The sequence below is a fragment of the Catharus ustulatus genome, chromosome 7 (assembly GCF_009819885.2).
Source record: "Catharus ustulatus isolate bCatUst1 chromosome 7, bCatUst1.pri.v2, whole genome shotgun sequence".
In the NCBI taxonomy this organism is placed as follows: Eukaryota; Metazoa; Chordata; class Aves; order Passeriformes; family Turdidae; genus Catharus; species Catharus ustulatus.
The window spans coordinates 17889165-17916134 of NC_046227.1; the positions used below are offsets into that span (position 1 = coordinate 17889165).

Consider the following 26970-nt stretch of genomic DNA (forward strand, 5'->3'; position numbering starts at 1 on the left):
GTCCTACATATAGACTGCCTTCTGGGAAAGGAGAGTAAGGTGTAATTCTTAAGAGCACTTGGAACTGTTTCTTTCCTCTCAACAAATCGGTGCTACTAGCTTACTCCAAACAACAAAAAGTGACAGAGCTTAACAGCTCTAACGAAAGTTGTGTTACAGAAAGGGTCAGCTTAATAATTATGACACAGAGATTTCTAAATTAAATGCTACACATATATTTCCTAAATACATCGTCTACTCTCCAAGGCTGTGTACTTCATTAAGCACTGAATTTTAGTTACAATTTGGATCTCACAGCGTATTGCATATAGGAAAACAGAAATGACAGGATCACCTATCTAGAAGCACTGTGACTCTCACTCTGCCCCACATCCTCTCAATGTCAGTTCACAGAAAGGCCTAACTTTGGATTTTAGATGGCTAGATTACCATCAACAGCTCAGTTTCTATTTACTTTATGAGTGCTTTGAACATTTATACACATTATTTGACATCTAAGAGGTTAGTCTCAAGTCACATACTACAGAAGGGGATCAGTGTCTGTGACAGGTGTCTAGAGTGTCTAGCCCAAAAGTTCCATTAACTTACAGTTTGCTACCTGGACTGTTAAGGAAAATCTAATCAGAAGTGCAGTCCTACAAGACTAGGAGTTACCTGAAAAAGGGAGAAACTATGAGAAGGGGAAGGTCTCTTCTGTGTGCACAAAGGGTTATCTCCACAGCACAGCCCCAAATGGCACCACCTGCCAAAAGCTGGCTCATGATGCTCAGCTGGCTGCCACCACCTAAGGGAATTTTCTCTGATAGCTTTGTTTTGAGCCACATGGGGTATCTATGGTCGAAATTTTTGTTAACTAAATTCCTAGACCACAGGATCCTCAGTGAGTGTTCAGACATTAAATGACTTCTGAACTAACCCAGGAATGAAAGGTATGAATACAGCAAAGGGGGTTTGACCACCCCACCATGCGACTCGACATTGCGAGACTTTAGGCTGCAGCACCGCAGAGAAAGCATTCCAGAGAAATTTAAGTTTCATTTTTTTAATAATAACAATTTGCCCGTATTTTTGGCAGCGTGCACACCACCTCCGAGCACACGTCAGCCAGCCGTGCCTCCCACCCTGGCGGTGCCGCCGCCCGCCTGCACCTGACCCGCGGCCGGGGGACAGCCCCGCGGCCCGGGGGACGCGGCGGGGACACGGGGGACTCGTCCTTTGCCGCCCGCCCTGCGGCGATGCCGGGCGGCGGCCCGGGAGGCGGGGGCGCTGTGCCGAGCGGAGGGGAGCCAGCGGCCGCTGCGCTGGGGCGCCGTGAGGGCAGGTGAGGGCAGAATGCAGCGGGTGTGCCACGGCCCGTACGGCGAGTCCCCAGCGGGCAGCCCCAGGCCCTCTCCCCGCCCCGGAGCTCCCCCTCCTCCACCACGTGCAGTATCCTCCCGGCAGAGAGCAGCAATCCCTATGGGGACTGCCTGTCCCCTCCGCTCCCCGGAGTATTTCCAACCCTCATCCTTGCCCGCCGACCTGGCTTCCCCCAGGCGTTTTGCTTCCCACCTGCACGCTCCTTATGTAAGGCAGGATTTGATGGAGAGCGGGATGGGAAGGTGTCAGCGCAGACACACGCACATACATACATATACATGCATACACACAGCATCCCTCCGCAGCCGCTCGTGGGAAGATGCTGATACCTTTTATCCAGGCACGCGATCCACTCGCCGGAGGACGAGGAATGGGAGGCGTGAGCGGCGACCATGTTGGACCGGGATCAGGTTGCCGCGCACCCGGCTGGCGACGGCTCCCCCCGCCCGTGCGCCGGTCGGCCCGTCCGTCCGTCCGTCCTCGCTCTCCCTGCGCGCACGGCGCGATGGGCTCGCCCAGGCCGCGCCGCAACGGCGGAGCGGAGCGGGTCCGCCGGCCGCCCTCACGGGTCCGCGCGCCGCCCTCACGGGTCCCTCACGGGTCCCTCACGGGTCTGCCCGCGACCGGGCTGCAACCTGCGGCCGCCGAGATACCGCGGCCCTGCTTCAGCGCAGCCAGCAGGGAGCGGCCCGGGAAGCAGGCGGAAAGAAGTCACTCCCTTTCTAAAAGGTGGTGTCCCCCTCCGGCTTTCGTGAGCTCCTCAGTGCCCACACCTGAACGAGGCTTAGTGATCCTTGCCCTTGCTTCACCTTGACTCGGTTTGAATTGGAGGGGCAATACAAGCGTTTGAATTGACATAAGCAGCGCACTGTGTCTGTCGCGTACCCCCGCCCCCAGCAATACACCCACAGTGGGTGAGTGAAAGTGCAGTCCACATTTCAGGATTTTTCCTGGACCCTTCCTCCAGTCTGCTGCTCATCTTGTCATCGCCCATGAAACTCATTTCTTGTGTGAGAAAAATGAGCTGGGCTGAGTACAGCCTGTGAAGGAACACTTGACACTTGGAAGAAACCCAGCAAATGGCATGAGAAAGGTGAGTCTAGTGTACACTGAAACACGCCCACACCCTTCTGTTGTGTTAGTGCGGCCTGCAAAGAGCAGGGTCTTTAATGATGCTAATATATATATGATTGTAAAGCTGATGAGGAGAGGAAGGAATGCAGAACAGCAGGTCTCCCTGTTTTGCAAATTCTACGTTAAATATTTTCTATGGAATATTTCCTATAAATTGTTTCACGTTCTAGATAGTATCTTCCGAGAAATCAGTGTATGACCATGAGCTTCAACTTACAGCCGACACAAATTGCCTTGAGTACCTTTTGAGAAGGGTAAGAAGCTATAGGAATCTCAGCAGGATATTTGGGTTACATGTAGGTGATAGCAAAGTAAAACTCAAATTGTGCCTTCCTTCAGGCTCATAACTCTTCTTTGCTCCACGGTGTGGGGACAAATGATTAATTCAAATGGTGATCATCTGCCAATACCTTTCAGACTTCTCCATGGACTGTCTTCTCTGCCCTCTGTTGTAATTTCTTTGGTTGTACCAAGTAATTTTCTTAAATACATGTGCTGCTTCATATTTCACATCTGCCTTTTAGTTGGTTGCTTTGCTGCCACAGCTTCTTTAGCGCTTAAAAAGAAATAACTTTTAACATTAGGATACTGAACAGTATGATGAAAAATCTAAGGAAATGTATCTAAAGACCCCTTTTGCTAAATGGATACGGCTAAGAAATGGATAAATGCCACAAAAGGCAATTCTTTCATTTTGCCTCAAAAAAATAAAAGAAAAAAATTTAAATTAAAGTGCATGCCAGAGGAACAGAAGAGTCTGCCAGTCAGTGAGATCAAAGCTACAGCTCTTCCTTTGCTATCGTCCATGGGGGGAAAAAAAGAGAATTTTTTGCATCTAAGCAATCAATCTACTCGAGGAAAATCAATGCTATTCATTTGCCAATATGCAAGTGTTTGAGTGCCAGTAGAACAGAGCTTGAAAGGAAAGGAGCTCTAAATTCTCAGTCAAATGAGTGATTTATATCACAGTGCGTACATTACAGATGAATCAATAAAACTCACTAATTCTGTACTTCATTACGGACCATCGATCAGCGCCGCGGCCCGGCCCGGCCGCCAGAGGGCAGCCGAGCGGCGCCGCCTCGGGGAGCGGCCGGGAGGGTCCCGCAGTGACCTCAGCGATGCCGCTTCTGCAAAGCTGCGGCGGGGCCGCGAGCCTGCCCTTGCCCGAGCACCGGCCCTGCCCTGGGACGGCCCTCTGTACTTACCGCTACTTCGGTTTCCAAAGAATGCAGTGCGTGACGGCAAAAAAGGGATGTTGCTCACATGCCTGGCTGTGGGCAGACCCCACTCAGAGATGGATATCTTTTTGTGGAGTAACCGTTGAAAGAGACTTTAACACTTTGTGGATTGTGTGAGCTGGACATGCCCAGAGTGAGCCAGGAACCTTGACTTCATCCATACTTCATTTGGACGTGTCCCAATTAGGGAGCAATTAGAGCAAGACAGCCAAAATTAACTCTGCCATTTGTATTACGAATAATCATGTAGCTTTGTAATTAAAACACCAGTAAAACTTCTCACAGAAACTTAGACAGCAAGGAATAAATATTTGAGTAGTTCAGGTATTAGCCTGTGTCAACCAAAGAGTCTCCAAACTGCACAGAAATATCAGGAGCTCCTGACTATTGTAATCAGATAGCCCAGACCTCAGGACAGTCCATGTTCTCTTGAGATGAAAGATACTAAATAAGCATTATATATGTCAATGACAGGTCAAATAGAATACAGATTATCCTGTGAGTCTTAAGAATTCAGACCATAACAAGCTTAGGAAACATAATTTTAGAGTATTGGCCTTATGTTAATGGGGTCAAGTGCCCACTCGCTTATGAGAACATGTACTAGAAAGAAAACGCTAAAGCACACTTCTTTAGTTTATACCCTGTGCCTCCTGCTGCTGCCTCACAGTGCCCATTCCTCATCACATTTCTAAGCTATACACTTATGTGAACAAACATGATTTAAAAGATATTTGAGATTTAATTTCTCCTTACTGAACAGAAGGCTAATGAGACTTTTTAGAATGTGAGATGTGATTATGCAGCCAAAAAATTAAAATGGCAGCTGCTTTCAAAGGAGATTGCTGCTGAGAAATGGAGAATTGCCAGCTGAGGTATGTGAATGATCAGCTGGCCTCTTAACTTTCCACAGTTTAGGATGGAGTGACAGGGCCATGCTCTTAAGAAGCCCTCTTAAATCACAGAAAACAAGAAATCAGGCAGCCTTCAAGTTATCCCATGCCTGTAAGAATAAGAGTTCAAGTGTGTGGGGTCCAAACTGCTGTTTGCATTATGGGACATAAGGCATATCATGTTGAATTTAGTACTTTGACTATTTCTTTGCTTCTTCTGGCCAGTACAAGTACTCATTCCTTCACTTTTACCCAAATACAGCCAATGAGATCTTGCAAAAGTTTTCCAGAAAAAAAAAATTCTCTTCAGTAAGAAATTTGCTGTGAAAAATATGAACCAAAAGACTCATTCATGGTTGTTAGAACTTGAAAAGAAATTGCTTATTATGTTTATTAAGATAACATAGTAATAGAATACAAAGGAGACCTACTGTGGAAAACTCCTTTTACCATTAATTATACCAAAAATTTCAAGAAGTTTGAAGTAACGGCAATTTCACTTTGGCTGATTTTTAGCATTTTTGTATTGTTATGTGAAAGCAGATTTAAATAGTGTAAGTCCAGAATGAGTACATAAATTCTACCTCAAGCAATAGTTTAGATTCATGTGTCTCACAGAAGTCTTGGGAGCAAGATGGAGACTGACAGGACTGTGATCCATGTTTAGAATACAGCAGTGCCACATTCAGTGAGGTTAGAGCTGTAGGAACCAAAATGTGTTACCAGTGGTACACACACAACATCTGTGCACTTCACAGGAGTGATCGGCCTTTAGTGGAATAAAGACAGTGAAACCTGCATGTGAGCTCTTTTGGGATTTGTATGCTGTGAGGGCTGCAAAAGATGTGGTGATATACATACTTTAAACCAATGCATGTATTAATAAAACTGTCCTGTAAAGCAATATATTGATTCTCCTCTTCAATGCTAATCAATAAAACCAGCATACAATAACCTAGCATGGTCTGCCCCTAAGTTTGGTACAGATGCTATTGAAACCATTAGATTATTATTATTTATTATTATGAAATACCTAGTTGTCATCATTTTATTGTGTGGCATCTGAGGGAAAGCCTGTTTATTTCTAGGAGCAAGGTAGTAAAATAATAACATTATGGTTTCTATGTCCTCACAGATGATACCTCAGCAAGAAAATTTGTAATGTGTATAAGGTGGCCCTCTTTAGGACCCTTATTTTCATTATATTGATCTTTTCAGACTAAATTCAAATTCATTTCAAACCCAAATCTAATTTCAACATTGCTTGATCACTATGGGAAATTTACTCTTCCTGGTTTGTTCCCCATTTCTCCTAGCAATCATTTCCAGAAGTCAAATGTATCTAATTTTTTTTCTCAATTTGTTTTTGTAATGATGCATAGACACTTAAAAAAAAAACTTCTGATGCAATGTTAAGACTCGGATACAATATTGAGATTCTTCTATCTATTTCTGTATGTCTATTATTAATGAGATATGGGGCATAAAATCATTTCACTGCGCTGTCTCAGAACTCCTTCGTGATAATTCACTAAACAACCTCTCAGTAGTAGACATTTTTTATTTATGTGACTGCCACACCTCCCCTTAGAATCTGAGGTTTTCGAGGGAAAAAGGAACATGGTACTTTGATTCCGGGCAAATAAAATTCCTACCATGTAGGTCAAAGGTGTTTTCAATAGCCTTCCTTCTCTAGCTCCCAAAGGCTTAGCTGTCACATTGATACCTTGTTTGCAAAATTGAGACCTGTAAAACATTATACATGTCACAAAATAAGCACTTCTAAAAAGTTTTGTGAATTAGTCCTATGTAATTGGGACATGTAATTTAATTAGACTTTATATGAAATAATGACTTGTGATCTGCAGTGACTAAAGAAACAAGTCTCTTATTTTCTGCAAATTCTTTCAACAAAGAAGATACACTACTATGACTGCAATTCAGATCAAACTCAAAAATTTTTCTAATGCAAGTGATAATTTCAGAAACTCATGTAATTGAAGTCCAGGACTATTAATAAGCCTGAGATTTCCTTTTTGCATATGTGGTCTTCACTACTCTAAGAAAAGGATTGTAGTTGGCATCACAAAAGTATAATGAAAGCATTCAGAGCTTTATATTTACTTTACAAAGTGATATGGTCTGTTATAGGTAAAGATCATACACGACACACATTTGCACTTGACAAGACATTTATGTAGTAATTCATTGTTCAGCTTCATATATATTCAATGCAGCTATTCTGTTCATCGCAATACAATAAATAAGTTAATTCTTCCTGCAACATTGGATTCACAGGATTCCAGATTTAATTTTTCTAAGAGCCTGCTGGGGGCACCAACACATGCCCTTAAAAATCAAATGATGAAATTAGGCAAATGAAAAAAGAAAGACAAATTTAATAATTTATTTATATGATATAAATTACACAGTACACCTCAGGTTATATGTAATGCTTACAGTCTTCTTTTCACAGCTTTGAAAATACACCTACAATGAATTTGCTTGCAGGCTTATACTTGCAAATAATGCACACCAAGAATGACCTGAATAAAGCACAGGCAACTCTAGTAGTCTATTCTGGCTGAGAAAGAAAGGGTGAACCAATTGGTAAGTGGGAAAAGAAACTGCCTTGACTGCAGGCTGCATCCTGGCTGGTACAAACAGGTAGCATTTGTTGGTTTAAAACCGGAGTGTTGAGTTGTGTAAAAGGAAACCCAGCTACAGCAGCCACATAGTTAAATAGCAGTTATGAGGTGCTACCTCATGCATGTAAAAACAACACGAGAAGACCTGTACGGATTAAAAATATGTTAATGACACCACAGTAGCCTAAACCAAATAATTCTCTAGTTTGAAGCATGTTTTTGGGTTTTTTTTACATATAAGTTATATTGCTTCTAGAGAAAAGTTACACAAATCTGAAAGCTTTAAGCAAAGACTGGACAACTGACAACAAATTTTTACAGAAATGCTCTATTGTCTTTGGTGTTCTATGATTTTTCTGATGAAAGAAACTCCACATTTCTGATGCTCCCTTGCCCCCTGAGAGTAGCAACGTTCAGCTGCCTAACAGCAGCACATTATCTATTTTTCTAATACTTCTTACATAGTGGAAGGATGGAAAGGATAGATAAACAAAAACGAAGAAAAAAAGCAAATAAGATGCCAGCACAAAAAGAGGGTAAGAGTTGAGCAGCAGACTGGAAAGAGATTGCTGGTGAGAAGTGCATTGGCTTCAAATTTTTACAGGATCTGAACTTCTCAAGGACTGTGGAGAAGAATCTCATTGAGAAAAATTGATGCAGATAAAGAAATGAAATTAATCAGGAAAGTAGCAGGAGAGTTACAGGAAAGTAACAGGAAAGAAAGACCTCTTAGACACTAAGCAGAAGAAGCTGGCTTCTAGGAGCAGCCAAGAAATGCAGCAAGGAAGTACGTCCTCATTGATGTAATGGCTCATCAACTGCCTCATACTTGGAAGTGTTCCTGAAAAGAGAAAGAAAAGTGACAATTGCCAAAAGTTTTTATTATCCTTACACAGCCACAGCTTGCTTCTGACGAGGCAGGGTTTCATTGATGCATTTCATTATTCAATGACTGCATATTAACATTTTATGACTTTTTGATTTTTGTGCTCTTGTTCTACTTCTAGTCAATGTAACCTGTTACATTATTCAATCATTTTTATAGTTTGTTTTTTTTTCACGTTCAAGTGGAATTCCCTGCATTTCAGTTTTTGCCTGTTGTCTCATGTTCTGTGTCAGGATATGCCTGAGAGGACTCTGGCTTCATCTCTAGCTCTAGCCTCTAAGTCCACCCTATTGGGTTTTACTAGATTTTAGACTTTGCACTTTTAATATTGTTCAGATATACATCATATGTGACAAAAATACTGGCCAGCTTTCCCTACTGCATATGAGTATTTCCTCTAGCAACCTAGTGGGTGTCTCAGAGGGCTGGGATGGGAACAGTTCACTCCAGGATTCCCTGTGATCATTTTACTTCCCTGTGGGATGGGGACAGGCTAGTTCTCAGTGCAGGCCAGCGATATTGCCCTCAGAAGACCTTTCTGGCACGCTTACAGCCCTCACTGGGTATTCAGAATATCCAACAGCCTTCACATTGTCATAAGTCCCCAGGGATGATTATGTGATACAGCCCCATTCACAAGGGCTAAAATTGGTCAATCAATGAGCCATGTACTCATCAAAAAATGCTGTCACCCCTAGATATTTTCTAGAAGCACCCGTCCTTCTCATTTTCCTCCTTATCAGACCTGTGGAAAGAGGAGTTCATCAAAGTACCTGTGTTTGCTCTCCTTAGTAGTTTAGTCCCTCAAAATAGCAGCACTTGTGAGCATACCTTTGGCAAAACAGTTTTTAAGCAATGAATTTTAAAGTTTTGCAGAGTTTTGCTATGTTTATGACTTTTACACAACCTAGTAAGTTTTCTGGGGTGCAATCCATGTGGATTGGGGATTCAGATACTACATGCATGGTTCATACATACTTTCTGCATGGTTCCAGGAAAACGCAAAAAAAGCAAAGCACTGATTTACTTATATTGTTGATCTTTTCCAGGTTTACTTACATGAAAAATTTTAGGTTTTCAGTTAAGGTTTTGGGGTTTTGAGTGATGTAGACCGTATAAGCACACATTGTCTGTGACTAACTGGTCTCATTTCACTTTGGCAGAGGGACTGATTTGTTCGAGGCTTTCTTTTGGCTGGAAGAGATGATGTTACAGGACACTTCTATTGAGAAGATAGTACACAAATCCACCAAAAATGCCTCAGTTAATATTTGCTAGCAGATGAACCAGGGAAATATGCAAATTGTACTACTTTAATTCTTTAAGGCATTTTTAGCTTTGCCTTCAATAAGCTGAGAAATATTATGTCATCTTATTATACTCTTGTAAAACATTTAGATATTTGAAACTAACATAGTTCTGGGAAAGAAAACTAAGAGGATAGCATGCCACTGTCCAATTACAGCAATATATGTATTGGAATAAAAATATTTAAACAGATGTTATAAAAGACTCCATTTCCATTGTACAGTATAGGCACATCTGCTGTACTTTAAATACTTCTTATCCATGCCAAAGAAATACTATGAAGAGAAAATGCCTTTTTTGTGCTTTTCCTTTGAGTTTACTCTATGTGAATACGGAAAGAGTCTTTTCAATAGGAAAAAAGGCACTGATTGTAATCGCAACATTTTGTGTTTGCCCTACAGCTGCCATTTGTGACTAATATGGAAATCAAGTCCTGGCTCTTGTTTTCTGGCCTCTTTTAAAAACCTTGAATATTGCTAAAATAGTATTGGGCAGGAAGGAAAGGAGGGACAGCATTGTGGGAGACCAAACTAATATAAAAATGCTGCAGTGCTACACTCACTTCCTTCCAAATCATTTTCAGACATTAGCTTATTGGTATTGTTCTTTGCAAAGGAAATATTTGGTGTCACAGTATTATCACCAGTGATGAAGTGAGCCTATGTTGATGTTTATGATATATATTTGTTTTGGGGATGTGCTTGAGTTTTGGTATTAAAGGCCTCAAGCACATAAATTCCAGACTTATTCAGTAGTGGAGTGGTGACTTTAGAGTAGTAACTTTAATTACTTATAAGGTAAGGCTCTTACATTTGCTCACTGGTGAGTCTGGAAGACTTAATACAGCTATATTTAGCAGCGATATTTAGTAAGAAGCATGCACTACTACTGGCGATGTACTTTACCGATGCAATAGTCTCACAATTACAGACCACTCCAACAAGCAGTCTTCCTTCCTTGAGCTGCTTCTGTTACAAACCCATTACATATTCCCAGATGACACAGGTGCCCAGTCTCTTATTTTAACCATGTAAGTTGATCCATAAGGTATTATTTAAAGCCAGTAGATGGATGGGGCATGGAAGAAGAAAACCTTGAAAGCTTCTGTTTTATACAGATTCTTCTGGGAAGCAGAAGCAGTCTGACAGGGGATCCATAACAGGTTAGTAGCTCTGCTTCCATACAGTTCAAAGAGCCCAAGAAAAACCCTAAGGGACATAGGGACAAGTTTGCCATTAACTTGAGTGAGATCGGAGTAGGAGTGAAATACAGATGTTACACCCATGGAAGTTATGCAGAAATGGGCATGGTAGATCCTGTCAATCATAAACTTAGGAGACAGTGACAACATTACTAATCACTATCCCTCATGGGGTTTTGGAGAAAGTGAATAAAATCTTCAATCTGTCACCTTAAAGGCTGCTGGGTACAAGACATACAAACGTTTGGTTTGTAGGTAGAAAAGTCACTGGAATTTTGTAAGTATTACAACAACATTAACAAGCATTCCAAGAGCCTGGTATAAATCACACTGTTGCGTGATGCTTTTGCACTTGCAACTGCTAGAACATGAAATCAGATGAGCTAATATTATGCTCTAATGTACTTAACATATCCAATTATTTCAAAAGCACAGTTTATGAAAATATTGCTCATTTTCTAGCAGAAGAATTATTTATGCCATAGCAGGCACCTCAAATATATGGCACTATACAAAAGGAATTTAAAAGTAATGGGTTTGTACTTCACTTGTCAGCATGTGTAGTGCAAGAAGCTTATGAGGTTTCTATCTCTAGAGATAATACTTTCCTTCTGCTTCCTTTAAATATTTACTGTGCCTTAATTCGGACTACTGCCTTATGGTCTTGACATTTTTGTTTTCCTAATTCTAGTTTTAACCAAAATCACTGATCTCCTCATGGCGCAAACAGTACGATTTGTATGTAATCTTAACAACAGCTTTTTAGATTTCTCATAAATATATAAAGGGAGCTGGATGTGAATTAATTAGGATGCGTGACCAAGTGACTGTATCAGAAATGTGACCCTTTGTAAAACTATCATTATTATCATAATTATTATTATCATCAATGGTTTTGCTATTTAATATTCTACTGCAAGAAACAGAGCTGTTCTCTCCGTTTCTATCAGTGCAAAGTGAATACCTGCTGCCTTTTCCAACATTGCCATAAAAATAATTCACAAAGTGAATTCCATTCCTCAGTGTGCATGATCCATGCGTTAATTCTTTCCTCTATGATTATAATTAAATTTAACTTTCTAGACAGTAGACAGAGGAATAAGTACTTATAAGTGAACCGGACAGACATGTATCAAACTAGAAATGAAAAGACTATCTGCCTGAGAAATGTGTTGAAAAGCTTAGGTTGAAAATTCCAGAAATCCTCTTCAAAACAAGGTATCTAAAAATATCTTTATTCATTTATAAACTGAGCTTGTTCAATTCCTGATAAAACAGAAAATCTTCTTAGACTGGCGAAGTTAGATAAATCTAAATCACACTTTGCTTGAAAACAGATCCAACTACCAGCTCACAGGCTGCTGGACAAGAGCATATGGGAGGTAAGTGGGCCTTTGGCAGCTGTCACCAGAAATGCTCCAACTAAATTGTCATAAAGTAAAATTTAAAACAAAACAAAACGCAAACAAAACACAAACAAAACAAAACAAACAACAAAACAAAGAAACCAACAAAACAAAAAAACCCAACCAAAACAAACCTAGCCTTTCCTGCCTCCAAAATCAGGATTAAAAAGTCTTTCATTAAAAGATTTCACTTTTGCAAATAATACAGAAACAAGGAAAAAAATCTGGAGAAATACAGATGGGGGAAATAAATATGAGGAAATAAATGCCTGTGGCAATGTATGGGGCAATATAAGTATATTCCTAGATTATTCTAAGCCAAATGCTCTTATGTTACTTATCATTCCAGCTGTTGTCAAAGAGGATATACAAATTATTTTTAAACACAGGCAAAGAGTACGTAATTAACATTTTGTGTTCTTTTCTGAAGACATTTACACATTTGTAGGATTAGATAATTTGAGAATTCCTTCAATTTCAGTAATATAGAAATGGTCAAATGTGTACATGCTGAAGTCTTTATGTGTAATGGCATGTTATTCCTATTTTTTTTTAATTTCAAGTTTGTTGTATCACTATAAAAGTAATGGTTTAAAAAGTATCAAAAAGTCTCTGACATTAATGTCCACTTTATTAGGGCCAAACATGAAAGGTACTACAGACAGTAAATCTACTTATCAGTGATTGGTAAGCATTGTAGGAATTGAAGTTACATCATTTAACAAATAAGTAATCTCTCACTGTCGAAAAAGAATGATCTCTAACAACAGCCAAAGGCACCCATCCTGTGAAGAGGGTATGCAATGATTGGAGTTTCCCTGGTAGTAGATTGAAAGAAGTCAACAAGATGCACAAAGTTGACAACTATCAGGCTAAGAAATGACAAAATCATTGAACCAAACTTAAACTGCTGAATCATAATTAATTGTTAGTAGTATTTCCTATGCAACTTACTGATGGTTTTGTGCATTGTATTGATATTTTGGGGAGGGAAATGTCAGTGAGATTTCAGGCATACTCCAGTGTGGGTGTAATCACATGGCTTCAGGGGTTGCTTACTTGGAATGAATCCTTTGTTTAAGGAGGAATCACTAGTATTTTTAATTGATGTTTTTTAATATATCTGTCATAAGGATTCCTTGCAACAAATACCAGCACATAGATCATAACAAATTTTGCTAAAAGATTCTATCAGGCAGTGATTAATATGCTGAATATGCTATAAGTTATGTTACCTGTTCATTCTTCTCTGTTTTTATGAGATTATGTAGTTGCAGTTTCTGAGCTTTCCCTGGATAAAGTTTTGTGTAAAAAAAAATTAAAAGGAAAAATATTGATTTTTATCATGTCTAAGAAGAACACAATTTTACCACAGAAAATTTCATGGAAGATGATTCATGCTCCAAGGAAGTTAGAGAATGTTGTTATAATTGTTTGTCTCAGACACAAGTTCACCAACTGTATATATTTAAGTAGTTCTCACTGTTTCCATTTGTAGATAAAAAATGTGATCATATGATCCTTTCAAGATAAGCCACCACTAATTTTAAACACTGATTAATCTGTTTTTACTTTTCAAAATAGTATCTCCCAGGATTTCACTGTATTGAATGCAGCTCCTTGAGTTGTGAAATGCTTCCCGAGAACTTTTCAAATTCCAAATATATTTTAGTCCTAAAAATATGTGTGATTTTTCTTTTTTGGTCTCTGGTGGTATTTGCCAGGACCAGAGAGTGCTAACATGAAGCTACCTCTCAGAAAAACTCACATTTTTAGCCAGCCGAGAAAGACCGGAGGCCTTACTTGACGAGTTCCACAAGAGTCTTTATTTCATGCGAAGGGTGGTCAAGCAGATATTCTCTCAGAACAAAGGGCAGACAGCTATATTTATAGGTTCAGGGAGGATTCAAACTGCAACCAATAAAAGTTTATACAAAGAACAGCATCCAATCTAAGTGAGAAGTTCTAAAGATAAACTGACCAATTACACATCCTAATTTCTAACCAATTATCTTCCAAAGTGTTAGGAGAGTGACCAAATTCTTAAGGAATTCGGCTCAACCTTGGTATCTAGGATACTTTATCTGTTATAGCAAGTTCCAGGGGCCAGGGGAAGATGGCTTTGGAGGAATTGTATCATCCACAAATATGCATGTGTGATATCTCATTACACCACTCATATTTATATATTTTTGCCTGTATGTTGTAAATAGATCCATTTTCTCCTTTTACATTTTGTGTTTTTGCAGCTATCTGAACTGTGAAGTTCCCTCAGCTCACAATACAAGCAAGTCTTTTGTTACTTTTTTACTCCTAACTTTATTTAAATCCAATACATCATTTAAGCTTCAACTTTGAGAGTTGTTTTTAACTCTCAGATTAATTTTTCCCAGAAAAATTGGGAATTTTTTTTTCAATTTTTTTTCATGAAAATTTTGCAGCTTAAAATGAATAAGACAGCAGTCGTTGACAGTCCTTACCTCCAAATATGTCCAGTAAGAAATGGAGGCGTTCTTACCATTTAAAATTTCAGAGCAGATGGAGTTTGACTATTCTGAGTCGGGGTCACAAGGTTGCATATTTCCCTCTGCTCAAGCCTTGTAACACTTGGTGAGCATTAGTCAGATACCAGGCTTCCGCATGTTGCCCTTAGCAGTGTGGCTGAAAGGAAAAGCAGCTTTTTTGGTAAACTGGGAGGGCGAGCAGACATTGAAAATTGGCATAAAGTCAGCATCAGTCTCCTGAGGCCATTCCTGCAGTCTGGCTTCTGCCAACTAGTCTAGCAAATTGTTCATGTTTTCTGTTGAACTTTGTTCTACATATGTCAGGCTAGACTATTAACAGCTGAAGCAATGGACCCACCGGTGAAAACTTTTTGCAAATTAGCTGAGTGTGGCTGTGCTATTCAGTGTTGACTTTGCAACTTGGCAGTGCTATCCATTGCTCACATTTGAGGAGGTATATTGGGCATCCACTTAACAGTGGATTATAAGATTACATATGAAAGCATGTTTGTAGCTGTCAGGAGCAGAAACTAAAATATTTTCAGTGAACACCATTGCCAACTAAACAGAAACGGTAACTAAGCAACACAGAAACACCACTTAGGTTGTCCATGACTCGGAAGCAGGATTTACCAAATGTCTTCCTCCCCTCCAACCCCCAACTAAAATATCTGTATTTACTTGGAAGTTTTATTTCCTTAATCTGCAACATGTTATATATCAAAATGTAAAAAGCCAATATGAAATTGCATCATCGTCACCACAAATATCAGTGGAACAGTTTGGTAATGCTGAATCCAGGCACGACTTTCCAAAAACATCAAATAGTTCCACATGGTTATAAAGAGAAGAAGATAAGGAATTAATTAAAGAAATGTTTTTTCAATTACTTTTTTTTTAAACTGAAACTGCCTTCTTACTTAGAGACCCTGTCACAGGCGATGGCAGTGCTACCCAGTAATACAGGCTTGGATATCTGTGCCTAACATCATGAACTATCACTTGAATCAGGTCAGGGAAACTTCTTCCCAATATAGTAGCACTGCCACTGTGAAGTCCTGTGATCATGGTCTGTTACTTTAAAGCAGCTTGTTATGTAAAATGTTTGTCCTGCTGTTTCTCCATCCCTGATGATCCTGTTCCTTCTCCCCTTTCCCTGGGATTCAACTATAAAGAGATCTGGACAGTCAATAATACATGTTCCTTGAGAATGCCATAGTAATTATCCCATGAGTCATACCAAATTGAATTTTTAAGTTTCTACAGGCTGCACCAATATTTCAGTTTCTGTCTTCAAACAGTGAATAATACTTTACAAGCTACTAATCACCAGTGGCTTTAAGGAGTATTATTAAGCTCACAAATCCACTGTAAAAGATGAGGGCTGCACCTCAAATGTACTTCTGAGTTCAGAATTTTAAGCCAATATTAAGTCATCAACTTTGTGAATTGCTGCCTTGGAATATGTGAAAAGGTCAAAAAACTTCATAATGCAAATATTATGGGAATCCTGTACCGTTGTACCTGTTACATGTATTTCATAACAGCACTTTAAATCTAAAAAGACCAGGAGATCCTTAAATCAACAAAAGAAGTGTGTTTTGCTTTCCATAAATGTTACATCAAATTAGCTCTAATGTGGAAAAATACATATATTCACTTATGAAAATGTGCATTGTACAGTTACTGCTTAATTGTTGAGGGACTCTGTTAGACATTTTTCATCTTTTTAAAATGGAAACATGAGATTTTCAATTGAAAAAATATGCCTGCACACATACTACTATATTACACCAGTAAAATACGCTGGGCACTTTGGAAGCAAAGACAATGTCTCTGCCTTCAGCTCCTCGATATAAAAGAAGAATACTGTGTCTCTTTTCTTAGATTATCAAGATACAGAATGATAGATACATTAAAAAAATGTTTAAGAAAATCCTTCATTTGCTGTTACAATTCTTGGAGGAGTTGTGGAGTTCGGATTTTATAACAATTTTTATGACAGTTTCAGATTTTTAAAAAAATAACTAGTTTTTAAAAATATAAATTTAAAATATCTGGTTTTAGCCATGTTTTCATATTTTGAAACAGACATCAAAAAGGCATAATTTTGAGTTTCACTAAAAAAAAAATAATCTTTTTATTTAAAAAAAATTTCCATTTTAGCCAACCACAGTAATTGTTTTAAACAGTTCTTTGAGAGTCTGAAAAACAGAATGAGATATCTGAGCTGTCTGGGCTCCTATGAGCAATCTCATGGCTTTAGTGCTGATGCTGACCCACATGGATTTTGACTTGTTCACTGAGATCCCCAGTTGTATCCAGCTATTCTGTTTTCTGTTGGAGAATGCATGTTATTCAGGCATAGTAATTAACCTTACACAGGCCCTGCCCTTGTTATGTATTAATCACATTTGTATGGGCTACATACGTTACATCACATCACTCTGAGATTCCCCCCTTACAGGGTTTCTTTTGTATCTGGAAGAGGACAACTCCTTTCTATGCTCTTTTTATTCTTCTCATTGTACCTGTGTAAGACTTAATGTGAAGGTTTCAAGAGATATTATCTACCTTTATGAGCTAACATCCCTCTAAATGTTATTATAGGCAGAAGAGCTTCAACAAAAGCACACTAAATAGGCTGCTTCTTGGCTGAGCTTGCTGAGAGACTTGCCAACAAGACAAGGAACTCTCAGAATTGTAAACAGTGCAAATGAGAAATAAAAGAATTACAAGCCTAGTGTTCTCCTCAGCCTGTCATCTTCCTCTTTGGTTGCAATCCAGCAGCTTTTTGGAGGCTTCTTTTCAGGCCAATAAAAGTTCTCTTTCTTCTATGTCAAGCAAGAGCCACATTTAGGTTAGAAATAATCCTATAAGCCAAAATGTTCTTTGTGTGTCTGCAATCTGCACCCGTGTCATTCAAAAAATTTGAGAAAAGTGGGTATCACTCTTACTAGGCTTAAAAGCAGAAAACACGTTAGACCTGGCAGATTTCCTGATACAGCCCTGAAGGTGGATGATATCCCAAGCCAATTTGAAAGAGAGTTAGAGAGATGTAGGAAAATATTTTTCAGATTTTGTTGTCTATCAGACCAGTCAATAATGAGTGCAGAAGTTCCTACTTCTTTTCAAAAATCTAATTTTTGAAGTGAAATATCTTCTAGATGTTAAGCCCTGAGCAGAATTTTTCTGTTTCATTTTGGAGTTCTTACCATGTGAGATCTGAAAAGACATTTACAGCTTGTATATGCTGGGCGAGTATAGACTGCAAAGTTTCACATGATCTGAATCCCCAACATCTGTATTTGAGACCTGTTTGGGCCACTTAATGATACTTTTTGACTCTCAAGGAGATTTCTGATCATGGAAGGTGGACCTCTGGAGAGAAGCACTGCTGAGCTTCCTGAGGATGTATTTACAATGCACACCTTGGGATCATGTCCAGTACCCCAGTGTTTATTACCATACAGATCTCAAAAGAGTCCAAGTCTGAATTGACAAAGGCAACTCTTCATAGGATTTATCCTATGCTCTTGAAGAATCCTTTAAAATCAACAGCAAATAGAGTATGATTTTTGTTCTCAGAGGAAATGACAAAATAAGAATGCCTCAATAGACTACAAACACATTGAAAGAGATTTATACCTCTTTGCAAATATGTCATTGAAGTCCTCCTTGAGTTACATCACCAGAACAAAGTCCACTACATTTATAACAGCCCACTCAAAGCTGAAGAGAACTCATTTGATCCCAGTTAACCATAAAGAGTATATTTCTCTCATGTGTTGAGTTTCCTTCATTCAGAATATTTCCCATTTCCCTGGCCCTATTGCCTCTTCCCTTATCCTACATTTCAAATACTGTTTCTACAAGACTTCCAGTTTGTGCCAGTCACTTTGCCCATTTTCTCTCTTTCAGGCTGTTGGGACACCTATGATCCTGTGAGCATGGCTGAACCATTACATCATCTGGGACTTTGTGACCTTGCAAAGTGAGTGAGTGTCCTGAAACTGCCCCTGCCCGTCCATTTATCTTCTAGCACAACTCTGAAATCCTGTGCATTAGAATAGTTTGCTTATCAGAACAATATTCAGCCCTGAGTGCACTTTGAGTTGATCATGTGAAAGATGCTGTTAAACAGTTTTAGGGGTTTTCTCATGCGTTACTGTTCCTGTAAATGCCTTTAAAGAAGGAGGATAGTAAGGCTTCTGAAATCTTTTGTTTTTCATCTCACTCCACTGGCCAAAAAGAAATGAGTCACTTTATTGTAAGTATCCTGTCTCCCATTGCTTTGTTTGGGTTTGCACCTACTTCTTCCTGAACAGAAGAAAAAAAAGATTACTGTTACATGTTTTCTACACACAGTACACAAATGATACAATGAGAAATTAAAACACTGTTCTCACTTTGCTTTCTTTTACCACCTAAGGTGCTGTGTGCTGGGACTAGTTATTGGAAAGACTCTTCTCTTGCTCAGAATGTGGTCAGCTCAGGGAAGGGAAAAGAGGGTTCTGAGCAGCACAGGGCTTCCTAAATTGCACTGAGAACATTTAAAATGCTAATTTGAACTTTTTGGAGAGTAAATTCAGTTTGGGAACACAAAGGAAGTATACTAATTGTCATCAGATAAAAAGGAAGTATACTAATTGACATCAGATAAAAATCTGGTAAAAGACAGTATCCATTAAAGGACTCTCTAAAGTCTTGTGTCCTTTCTTTCTGTATTCAGCAATTTAGGGTAAGAGAATAATATTATTTGAAGTGTGTTTCTGAATCATTTTCCAAAAGAAAATTAGAACTGCAACAGGGCTTCTTCATTTCTTTTGGGCAGGGCGTCAAGACGAAAAGCAAAAGGTAAGGTTCCAGAAGCTTAATGCCAACACCATGCTTTAATAAGTATAAATCAAAATTATGACAGGTACTCCATAATAAGCACCTTTTCATGCCTGTGTGCATTAAATAAATATATGAACCAGACACTGTTGAGAAAGAGCAATCCTTGATGTAACAGTTGTACATCACTGTAAGTAGTACAGTACATGAGAGAATTTAATTGATTTGGGGATTGAAGATAATCAGAAAAATTATAAAGTACATTCGTTTTTATTTTTTTGCTGGGATTAACCAAATAGTGAAGTAGTTAAAAGGCTTTGATCAGAGCAGAATGACAATCAGTGACTCCTATTACTCAGATGGGTGTTTTGTGTGTAACACTTCTAAAATCTACGCTGAAGTTTTTAGTCAATGCTCTGAAGCAGCATTATTCTCTCCCACACTCTCTCAGGATTGCCTTGCCACCACTCTCTAACAGTGCTCCCCTCCTACAGAGTATCTGGTCAGTGGTAGCAGCAGCTGCAGGAACAGTGCGTTCAGCATGCCAGACTGAAATTCATGTTCCAGGAATGTCTCCTGGGGGGTTGAGCAATTCAGTCAGATTCATAGTTAAAAGCCTTTCACTGTAACACAATTACCCTGCAGTGGAGAAGAGGAATGGTTGGCATTTGTTTGCTACAAATGTGCCTTGCAAAACCCACTATTACGAAATCCTTCCTTGGGTGAAATTTCCACTGACAATGTGATGTACCTCTGCTAGAATGATGGGCTTCTGTGTTGGGAATGTAAGGGGAAAATAGAATGATTAAGAACATTTTATATGGGTTTCAACATACATTTTCTCAAAACTATTAAGGCTTTTTCTGTCTGAAAAGTAGCAACTACAGCTGTCCAGCAGGACACAAACAGTTCCAGCAAGTTGTGGTTTAGTGGCTGTTTAAAAAAGCATTAATTTTATTTTTTTCAGATTCTGGATGATTCTTGTCATCATAAAAAACACAGAAAGTCATTGCAAAGTGTCATCTGCCTTAGGCAGGTGGGACAGTCTTTCTGGCGAAGTTACAAATTTAACTGGCCTCTAGCCATCCAATTTGTAATTTCTATCACATATTCTGCACTTCTGCCTTAGACTGAGTCATGGCCTGAAACAAGAGAGGAAACTGCCACAGTCTGGCCAAAGTGTCTCATCTTGCAATAGGAATACTGTGTACTCCTCTGCCTTGTGCTCCCCACCATTCAGTCCTAATCTCCCAGTCACTGGGGAATAAAAGCAAGGGTATCCAAACTAGGCCCTCCTTAGACCACCTTTCTGCCTCCTGGTAAGTGAAATCTTGCACTTAGCAAAAGGGGCAAAGAATTGAAGCACACATATGCTCGTGAGAATTGTGTGATACAGGGCAATAAGAAAAGAGTGAGAGCGAACTGGGATGCTTTACAGATTATTTGTGATAGAGTCAAAGATGATGACAGTAACTAAAGCTTAAGAGGGGGCTTAGGGAGGAGGTGGGGACAGAAGGAAGGGGAAGGGGAAGGGGAAGGGGAAGGGGAAGGGGAAGGGGAAGGGGAAGGGGAAGGGGAAGGGGAAGGGGAAGGGGAAGGGGAAGGGGAAGGGGGCGAGTGGTGGTACAAGTAAGAAAGTGGAGGGAAGAAACTGTGAGAGGTAATACAAAGAATAGGAGGAAGCTGTCTGGAGATTACTTCTCAAGAGGCTCAAGGTACAAAAGGCAGTTTTGTATCTCAGGAAACCAAAACTAAAATTTTGCCACTTTGTGAATGTGTTCTTCATCCAGCTGTATTATAATGAAATAATTAGGCTTATTCACAGATTACCTGGATGATTTTGCCAGATTAGACATTAAGAGGGAGCTTGATGGGTCAAACCTGCACAAATTCTATTGGGTTTGCAGGGATTCAGTTCTAGTTCAGTTCTAGTTCTTGGCCTCATATGAACTGCCTTTAAGCAGTGTGAAATACAGAGCTCATTAGTTCAGTTGAAGTATTATATACTCCATATTACCTGAAGAAGCAATCTCATGGCATCATAATTTCCCTCCTTTTCATACCTACCTTTTTTGGGAGTCCAGAACAAATATGCTTTCAAATACAGACAAGGTGGTCAGCACACAGTAAAGAGGCATGGACTTTCCAGAGAAATCCATAACCCAGAAACAGAACAAAAAGAATCTGATATGATAACAAGGTTGCTGGTCTGGACAGATGGAGAAGACAGAACATCTAATATAGAAGGAAAAAAGACTAAATTTTCATAATGTTAAATCTCAGCTGGTAGTCCAGGTAATAGTCACAGACACTATGCTCTTTTCTTCCAAGCTGATACAGTGTAGTATTTGCATGGTTTAAGCTTAGTTAGGTTATTAAAACAAATGCCTTCAATTCACAGTGCAAACATCTGTACTCACTCCAAAGGTCCATTTTTGAAATGCAGTGAACAGAGGTGATTTCAGGAAATACCCATCTGCCTCTATATAAAGGAGAAACAAGAGAAACACAATAAGTAGGAAAAAATAGTACAAAAGCATGATATATAGGCTGGAATACCTCTAGTAAAACAGTTGTTAGAAAAACTTCCATACCTTTTGTGCTAAAACCTGGTGATGGTACAGGCAAAAGAATTTTCTTCTTGTTGTTTAGATCCTCGTATACATACAAAATGAGACCTTCAGACATTCTTCAGTGCAGTTCTGTACTGAGATCGTCTGCTCTTCTTATGAGCTTCTTTTCTAACGGAAACAGTTTGCAGGATCTCAAACTCGGGGCAACTACTTAGGCCAAGAAGCAATAACAACAATGAATAGCTTTTGTATCCTTCAAAATGAGTCATGTTGTTCAAAAGGTAAGAGGGATTTACTCATAATGGACAGGCAGTGATGATTCAGCAATTATATTTTCAACAGACTGTCAAACAAACTTCAATGAACTATGAGAATGCATCTCTACTGATCTCATGGAAGTATACAAAGGGAGTTGTTTTTGCATTATTAGAAGCAAACACATTACTCAGACCCAAAAGTATAAAAGAGAGACTGATGGGCAGCCAAGTCTCTCAGCAGAAAAACCAAATAGATTTCTAAGCCCTCTTGAAGCTGTCTTTGCATTCCTTCCTCAAAGAACATTTTTAAAAGCAGTTATCCAGATTTCTTTTAAGTAGTACACTGCCGTAATATAGATCCAGATCACTACTACTAAAAGCCAAAGCCACAGATACTCCATTCTGTCCTTCCAGAAATACTTGAAAATGCCTCAAATATTAAAAATGTTTGACATTACAAAGCACCATATAATTAGTTCATCTCAAGTGAGTTATCATCAACTAGAAAGTTTGCATATAAAGATTATTAGGAAAACCTTTCAAATATATAATATCTTCCTTTGTAGCACCTAGTGAAGGCTAGCCTTTAGAGGGAGAGGGAGAGTTTTGTAATACCTATATATATAATATAGATAAATCCCTGCTATGACAATTTTCATCTTTTGCTGGAGTCCAGTTGATTTCAAAAGTCCCACATAGATACTTAAGTCTACGTATGTAGGCCAGAAGTTTAGAATTCTCTATGTGGATACAGCAAACTTTTTCCATCTCCTTGAGGAAGAGCTGTGTAAGACTCAACTGCCTGTGATGCAATTCAACCTTTGAGCCACTTCTCGCAAATTTCAGTCAGATGAAATAATACATTTAAATGCATTGACAACCTTACAAAATGTCAGTCTAGTTTTGTGTAACCATGAATTTATAATTTTAAATTCAGTACCAATTTAATATTTTTAAGCTAAGAAATACTTGTCCTTCTGAAATACAGGGGAAGGAAAACTTTAAAGGGCATACGACATAAAAACATTCTAAGAAACATGGATGGAACCACATGCAAATGACACTTAGTCAAGAATTTCTTAGAACCATCCAACTGTAGGGGTTAGATTTCAAAGAAATTAAAATTCAGATTTATTTCTGACTGAAAAGAAATATGTAGTGTTGACTTCCTGCCTAGAGTAAAAGGCACTGAGCAGTCTCCACCAAAACAAATGGAAAATGGAACCCAAGCACAGTAGCATAAGACAGACCAACTAAGCCCCAGCACTTTTGCCTTTACTCTGCTTTTCTTATCCCATAGTCTGGAATACAACAAAATGTGCTTGTGTCTGCAGAGGCCTATATGAAAGCATGAAAATACATGTCTGCACACAGTTATTCTTTACAATAATTTAACTATAATACACTTTGTTCTACATTTTAGCATTCAGGCTCTGTCTGCCAGATCAGAATATTCTGTTGTGTTTGCATTGCTTGGAAAATGACAAAAAAAAAAAAAAAGCAGCTGGAATCTCTGGCAAGCCATGTAGTGCTGCTCACAATAAACATGTAGAAGGTTAAAATTAGAGTCAGAATTTCGTTTTGACATATTTTAAAAATAACTGACATTTGTCCTGGGAATGTACAACATCTAGCACGCATTAGAAAGATCTTTCTACATATGAGCACACTGTCACAAAACAAAAAAGGAAACCTTTCCAACAAACCAAAAAAAGTAAACCAGCAACATGATCTTGAAATGCATAAATAAGATAATAACATGCAGGGCACATGAAATAATCCCTCTGCTCTGCTATGCATTGCTTAGGCCATTGCTAAAGCACCATGTCCAATTTTGGGTATTTCAGAATGGTTTCAGTGTCAGAGGACTAGAGGCAACATGGTAACAGTCTTAAAGGATATAAAAGGACACTGTAAAGGAATAATGTAAGTGTATTCCCTGTCTCCATTTTGCACAGGGCAAGAAGTAATAAACTGGGGAAAAAATTTAATTTAGATATTGGGAAATGGGGAGAGAAATCAGAGATTGCAGGTTGTCTATTAGGAAATTTTTAGGAAGAAATAAGGAAATGAAGAAAAAAGAATGAAAGAATAAAGAATAAATAAATAAATACTGAATTTTAAAATCAGGAATTATAGAACTGTCACTGATCCCATTACACTGCTGGAAGATGGGCTAGGTGATTTCTGGAAATTCCTACCAGATCTAGGGGTCCAAGATTTGTTGGAAGGAGTGATAACATGCTGAGACATGAGCCTCCCTCAGAAACTGTGGAACTTCCTGAGTGTTCAGTGTCTGAATGGACAGGTTCTGTTTCTGTTCACATTTGGTTTCTATTAATCTTTTTCAGCACAAGTTCTCACACAGCTGAAGCTTCTGTCTCTGATAACAGGATTTCATTTAATCACTCAAATACAACATTTTCAAATGGATCCTTTGGATTTGCCTTGGAGAAGCAATAGGTCACACTACTGAAATTTCTCTCTCAGACTATATTTATATGAAGCAGTTATATATTATTATAACAAACAAGTAAAAACTTGTCATTAAATAACTTGGGAATTTGATCCATGGTTCATTAGATCACATGATTAAATTTATGGTTTAATGTCTTATATGTAGTATTTCCTAGTGCTTCACTTATTTACAATATGTGCACAGATTGAGGGCTACTAGGGGTTTTATGTTATCAGTATGACCCATAGCAATTTCCCTTTTCTTTCCCTATTCTTTTTATTTGATCCATTCATCTAGGCTTTTCCCTCATCTCCAATAAGCTTGATTAATAAAGGAATAACAAGTAAAAAAATTCAAGAACAGTACTCCCCTTCCACCAAAATACAATTTTAAGTCAAACAGTGATAATATAGAACTGTTAGAACCAGAACGTTCTAACAATAAAACATTTTTTCTTGATCTCAGATTTGCTTTTAAACTTGTGGAACATTTCCAGTAGTGTGGGTGTATAAAAGAAAACAGGAACTCTAAACACTAACTGCACCATTTTGACTTCCCTTTCTACTCACAAAACACAACTTACATACAAGCAGATGGAGTATCAAAATATTAATACTGATCAGATCTTCATTAACATGTTTACTAAAGCTGAGTAAATAACTAGCAAAAGTTATACTTAAAAATGCTTTATAACTTCAATTCCAAAACATTATTTTTCTCTACACTTACCATGATATTCACATATCTGTGCACATGTCACAGTACTCATTATCATTAATAGCTTCCTTGATAATCAGTGATCTCCAAACAAGGCATAAAGCATCCTTGTCTAAATACACCATGAGAAATGGCTACCTTTAACAGGACCTTTTATTATAGCCATAGTAAATTTTACCAAAGGAAAAGTAATTTTTATAATTTCTAATCACATTTTAAATGCTTTACGTATTATTGGTGATTCTGTTCAGATGACAAATATTAGCTACAGGAAGGAGGAAAAGAAAGAAAGAAAGAAGGTGAGACAATTCCTGTGTGAATATGACAGCAGTGCAATACTCCACACAAGTACCACACTGAACTATTTTGAAAGTCAGGTGTTTTCTGTTGTTCTTTACACGAAGCATCAGTAAAAAATATTTCTACTCTCAACACAAACAATTGCAATTTCCCCATTAAAACCAGGAACTCGGAGTAAGAATCAACATACCAGTAAAAGAAAACAGTACTACCTTCCAATTTTATTCATATCTGATTTGGTATGCATATGTGATGTTGCACATTTAGCTCAATAGTTAGCAATGAAAATAAGATTAGAATGGGAAAGAATACTGCAAAAGCATCATGGCTTACAAAAAAAAAAAAAGGTGTCACTATATATACGTAATGTAATACCATCCAGAGTAGGCTTCATACTGAAAGAGCAATAAATCCAGGGTATTAATCCAAGGCTTTGCAATTACCCTGTATTGACTAGAATAACTTCACTTCTTGAATAAGGCTTAAGAATGGGAAGAATAATAACAGGTCATATTCACTTTTTTTCTGTTTTTTATTTAATCTCTTGCCCTTGCTCAACATTACACAAAGTTTGCACCAATTTTCCATAAAAATCAGGCACTGGTTTATTTATTGTGTGCAAGCAAATAGCTATAAATGAATTTATTACAAGTGTCTGAGTGTCATAAAATAGTATTACATTCAGCTAAAAAATGAAAATCCAAATGAGTTGCAAATCATTTCATTATAGTGATTAAATCCATGGCTTACCTAAGCCTGTATTTCAAATTAAATATTTCTGAATTTATGTAAAAGACTTTGAGCAGACTATTTAACAAGTGCAAGCAAAACCTTTATACAAAAAACCTGCTGCTGCAGCAGCCTGTCACCTTTCAGCCAGAGTTTAATCTTTCACTAAATTCTATAATGCTTTTTCCTTAATTCTATATATACAGTTGTAGCAGCATATTTCACAGCAACACTGCATCTATACTTTAAAGCATGAATTCAAATACAATTTGTCAGAAGCTAAGCCAAAATTTAACCCTATTTCCATATTTGTAGACCTATCTCCATAACTGAAATAAAGAAAATGAAACAAATTACTATCAGAAAAGTCTTGCTGTTTTTCTCAACCACAAAAAGCACGAGGTATTATGCATGAATGTACCAGTTCAACTACCTGTGCCATTTAGTCTAATTCATCTCTCCCTGCTCCCATGCCAGCCACATGGATTGAACAGTCCCCCAGAGCAGGACATGTTCCTTG

At 38.5% G+C, this 26970-nt stretch overlaps 1 protein-coding gene and 1 long non-coding RNA gene across 3 annotated transcripts in view; one reads left to right on the forward strand and one right to left on the reverse strand.

Moving 5' to 3' along the window:
• Nucleotides 1–1843, reverse strand: part of RAPGEF4 (Rap guanine nucleotide exchange factor 4) — a 150387-nt gene extending 148544 nt beyond the window's left edge. For both annotated transcript variants that reach the window (XM_033064174.2, XM_033064173.1), the window contains exon 1: nucleotides 1689–1843. In XM_033064174.2, coding sequence (XP_032920065.1) covers nucleotides 1689–1753 — 65 coding nt within the window. In that variant the 5' untranslated portion in view covers nucleotides 1754–1843. The remainder of the gene's footprint in view (nucleotides 1–1688) is intronic.
• Nucleotides 1844–1956: 113 nt separating this feature from the next.
• LOC116998561 overlaps nucleotides 1957–26970 on the forward strand; it is a 56375-nt gene continuing 31361 nt past the window's right edge. The window contains exons 1-2 of the long non-coding RNA XR_004418430.1: nucleotides 1957–2452; nucleotides 18502–18574. This is a non-coding gene — a long non-coding RNA (uncharacterized LOC116998561). The remainder of the gene's footprint in view (nucleotides 2453–18501; nucleotides 18575–26970) is intronic.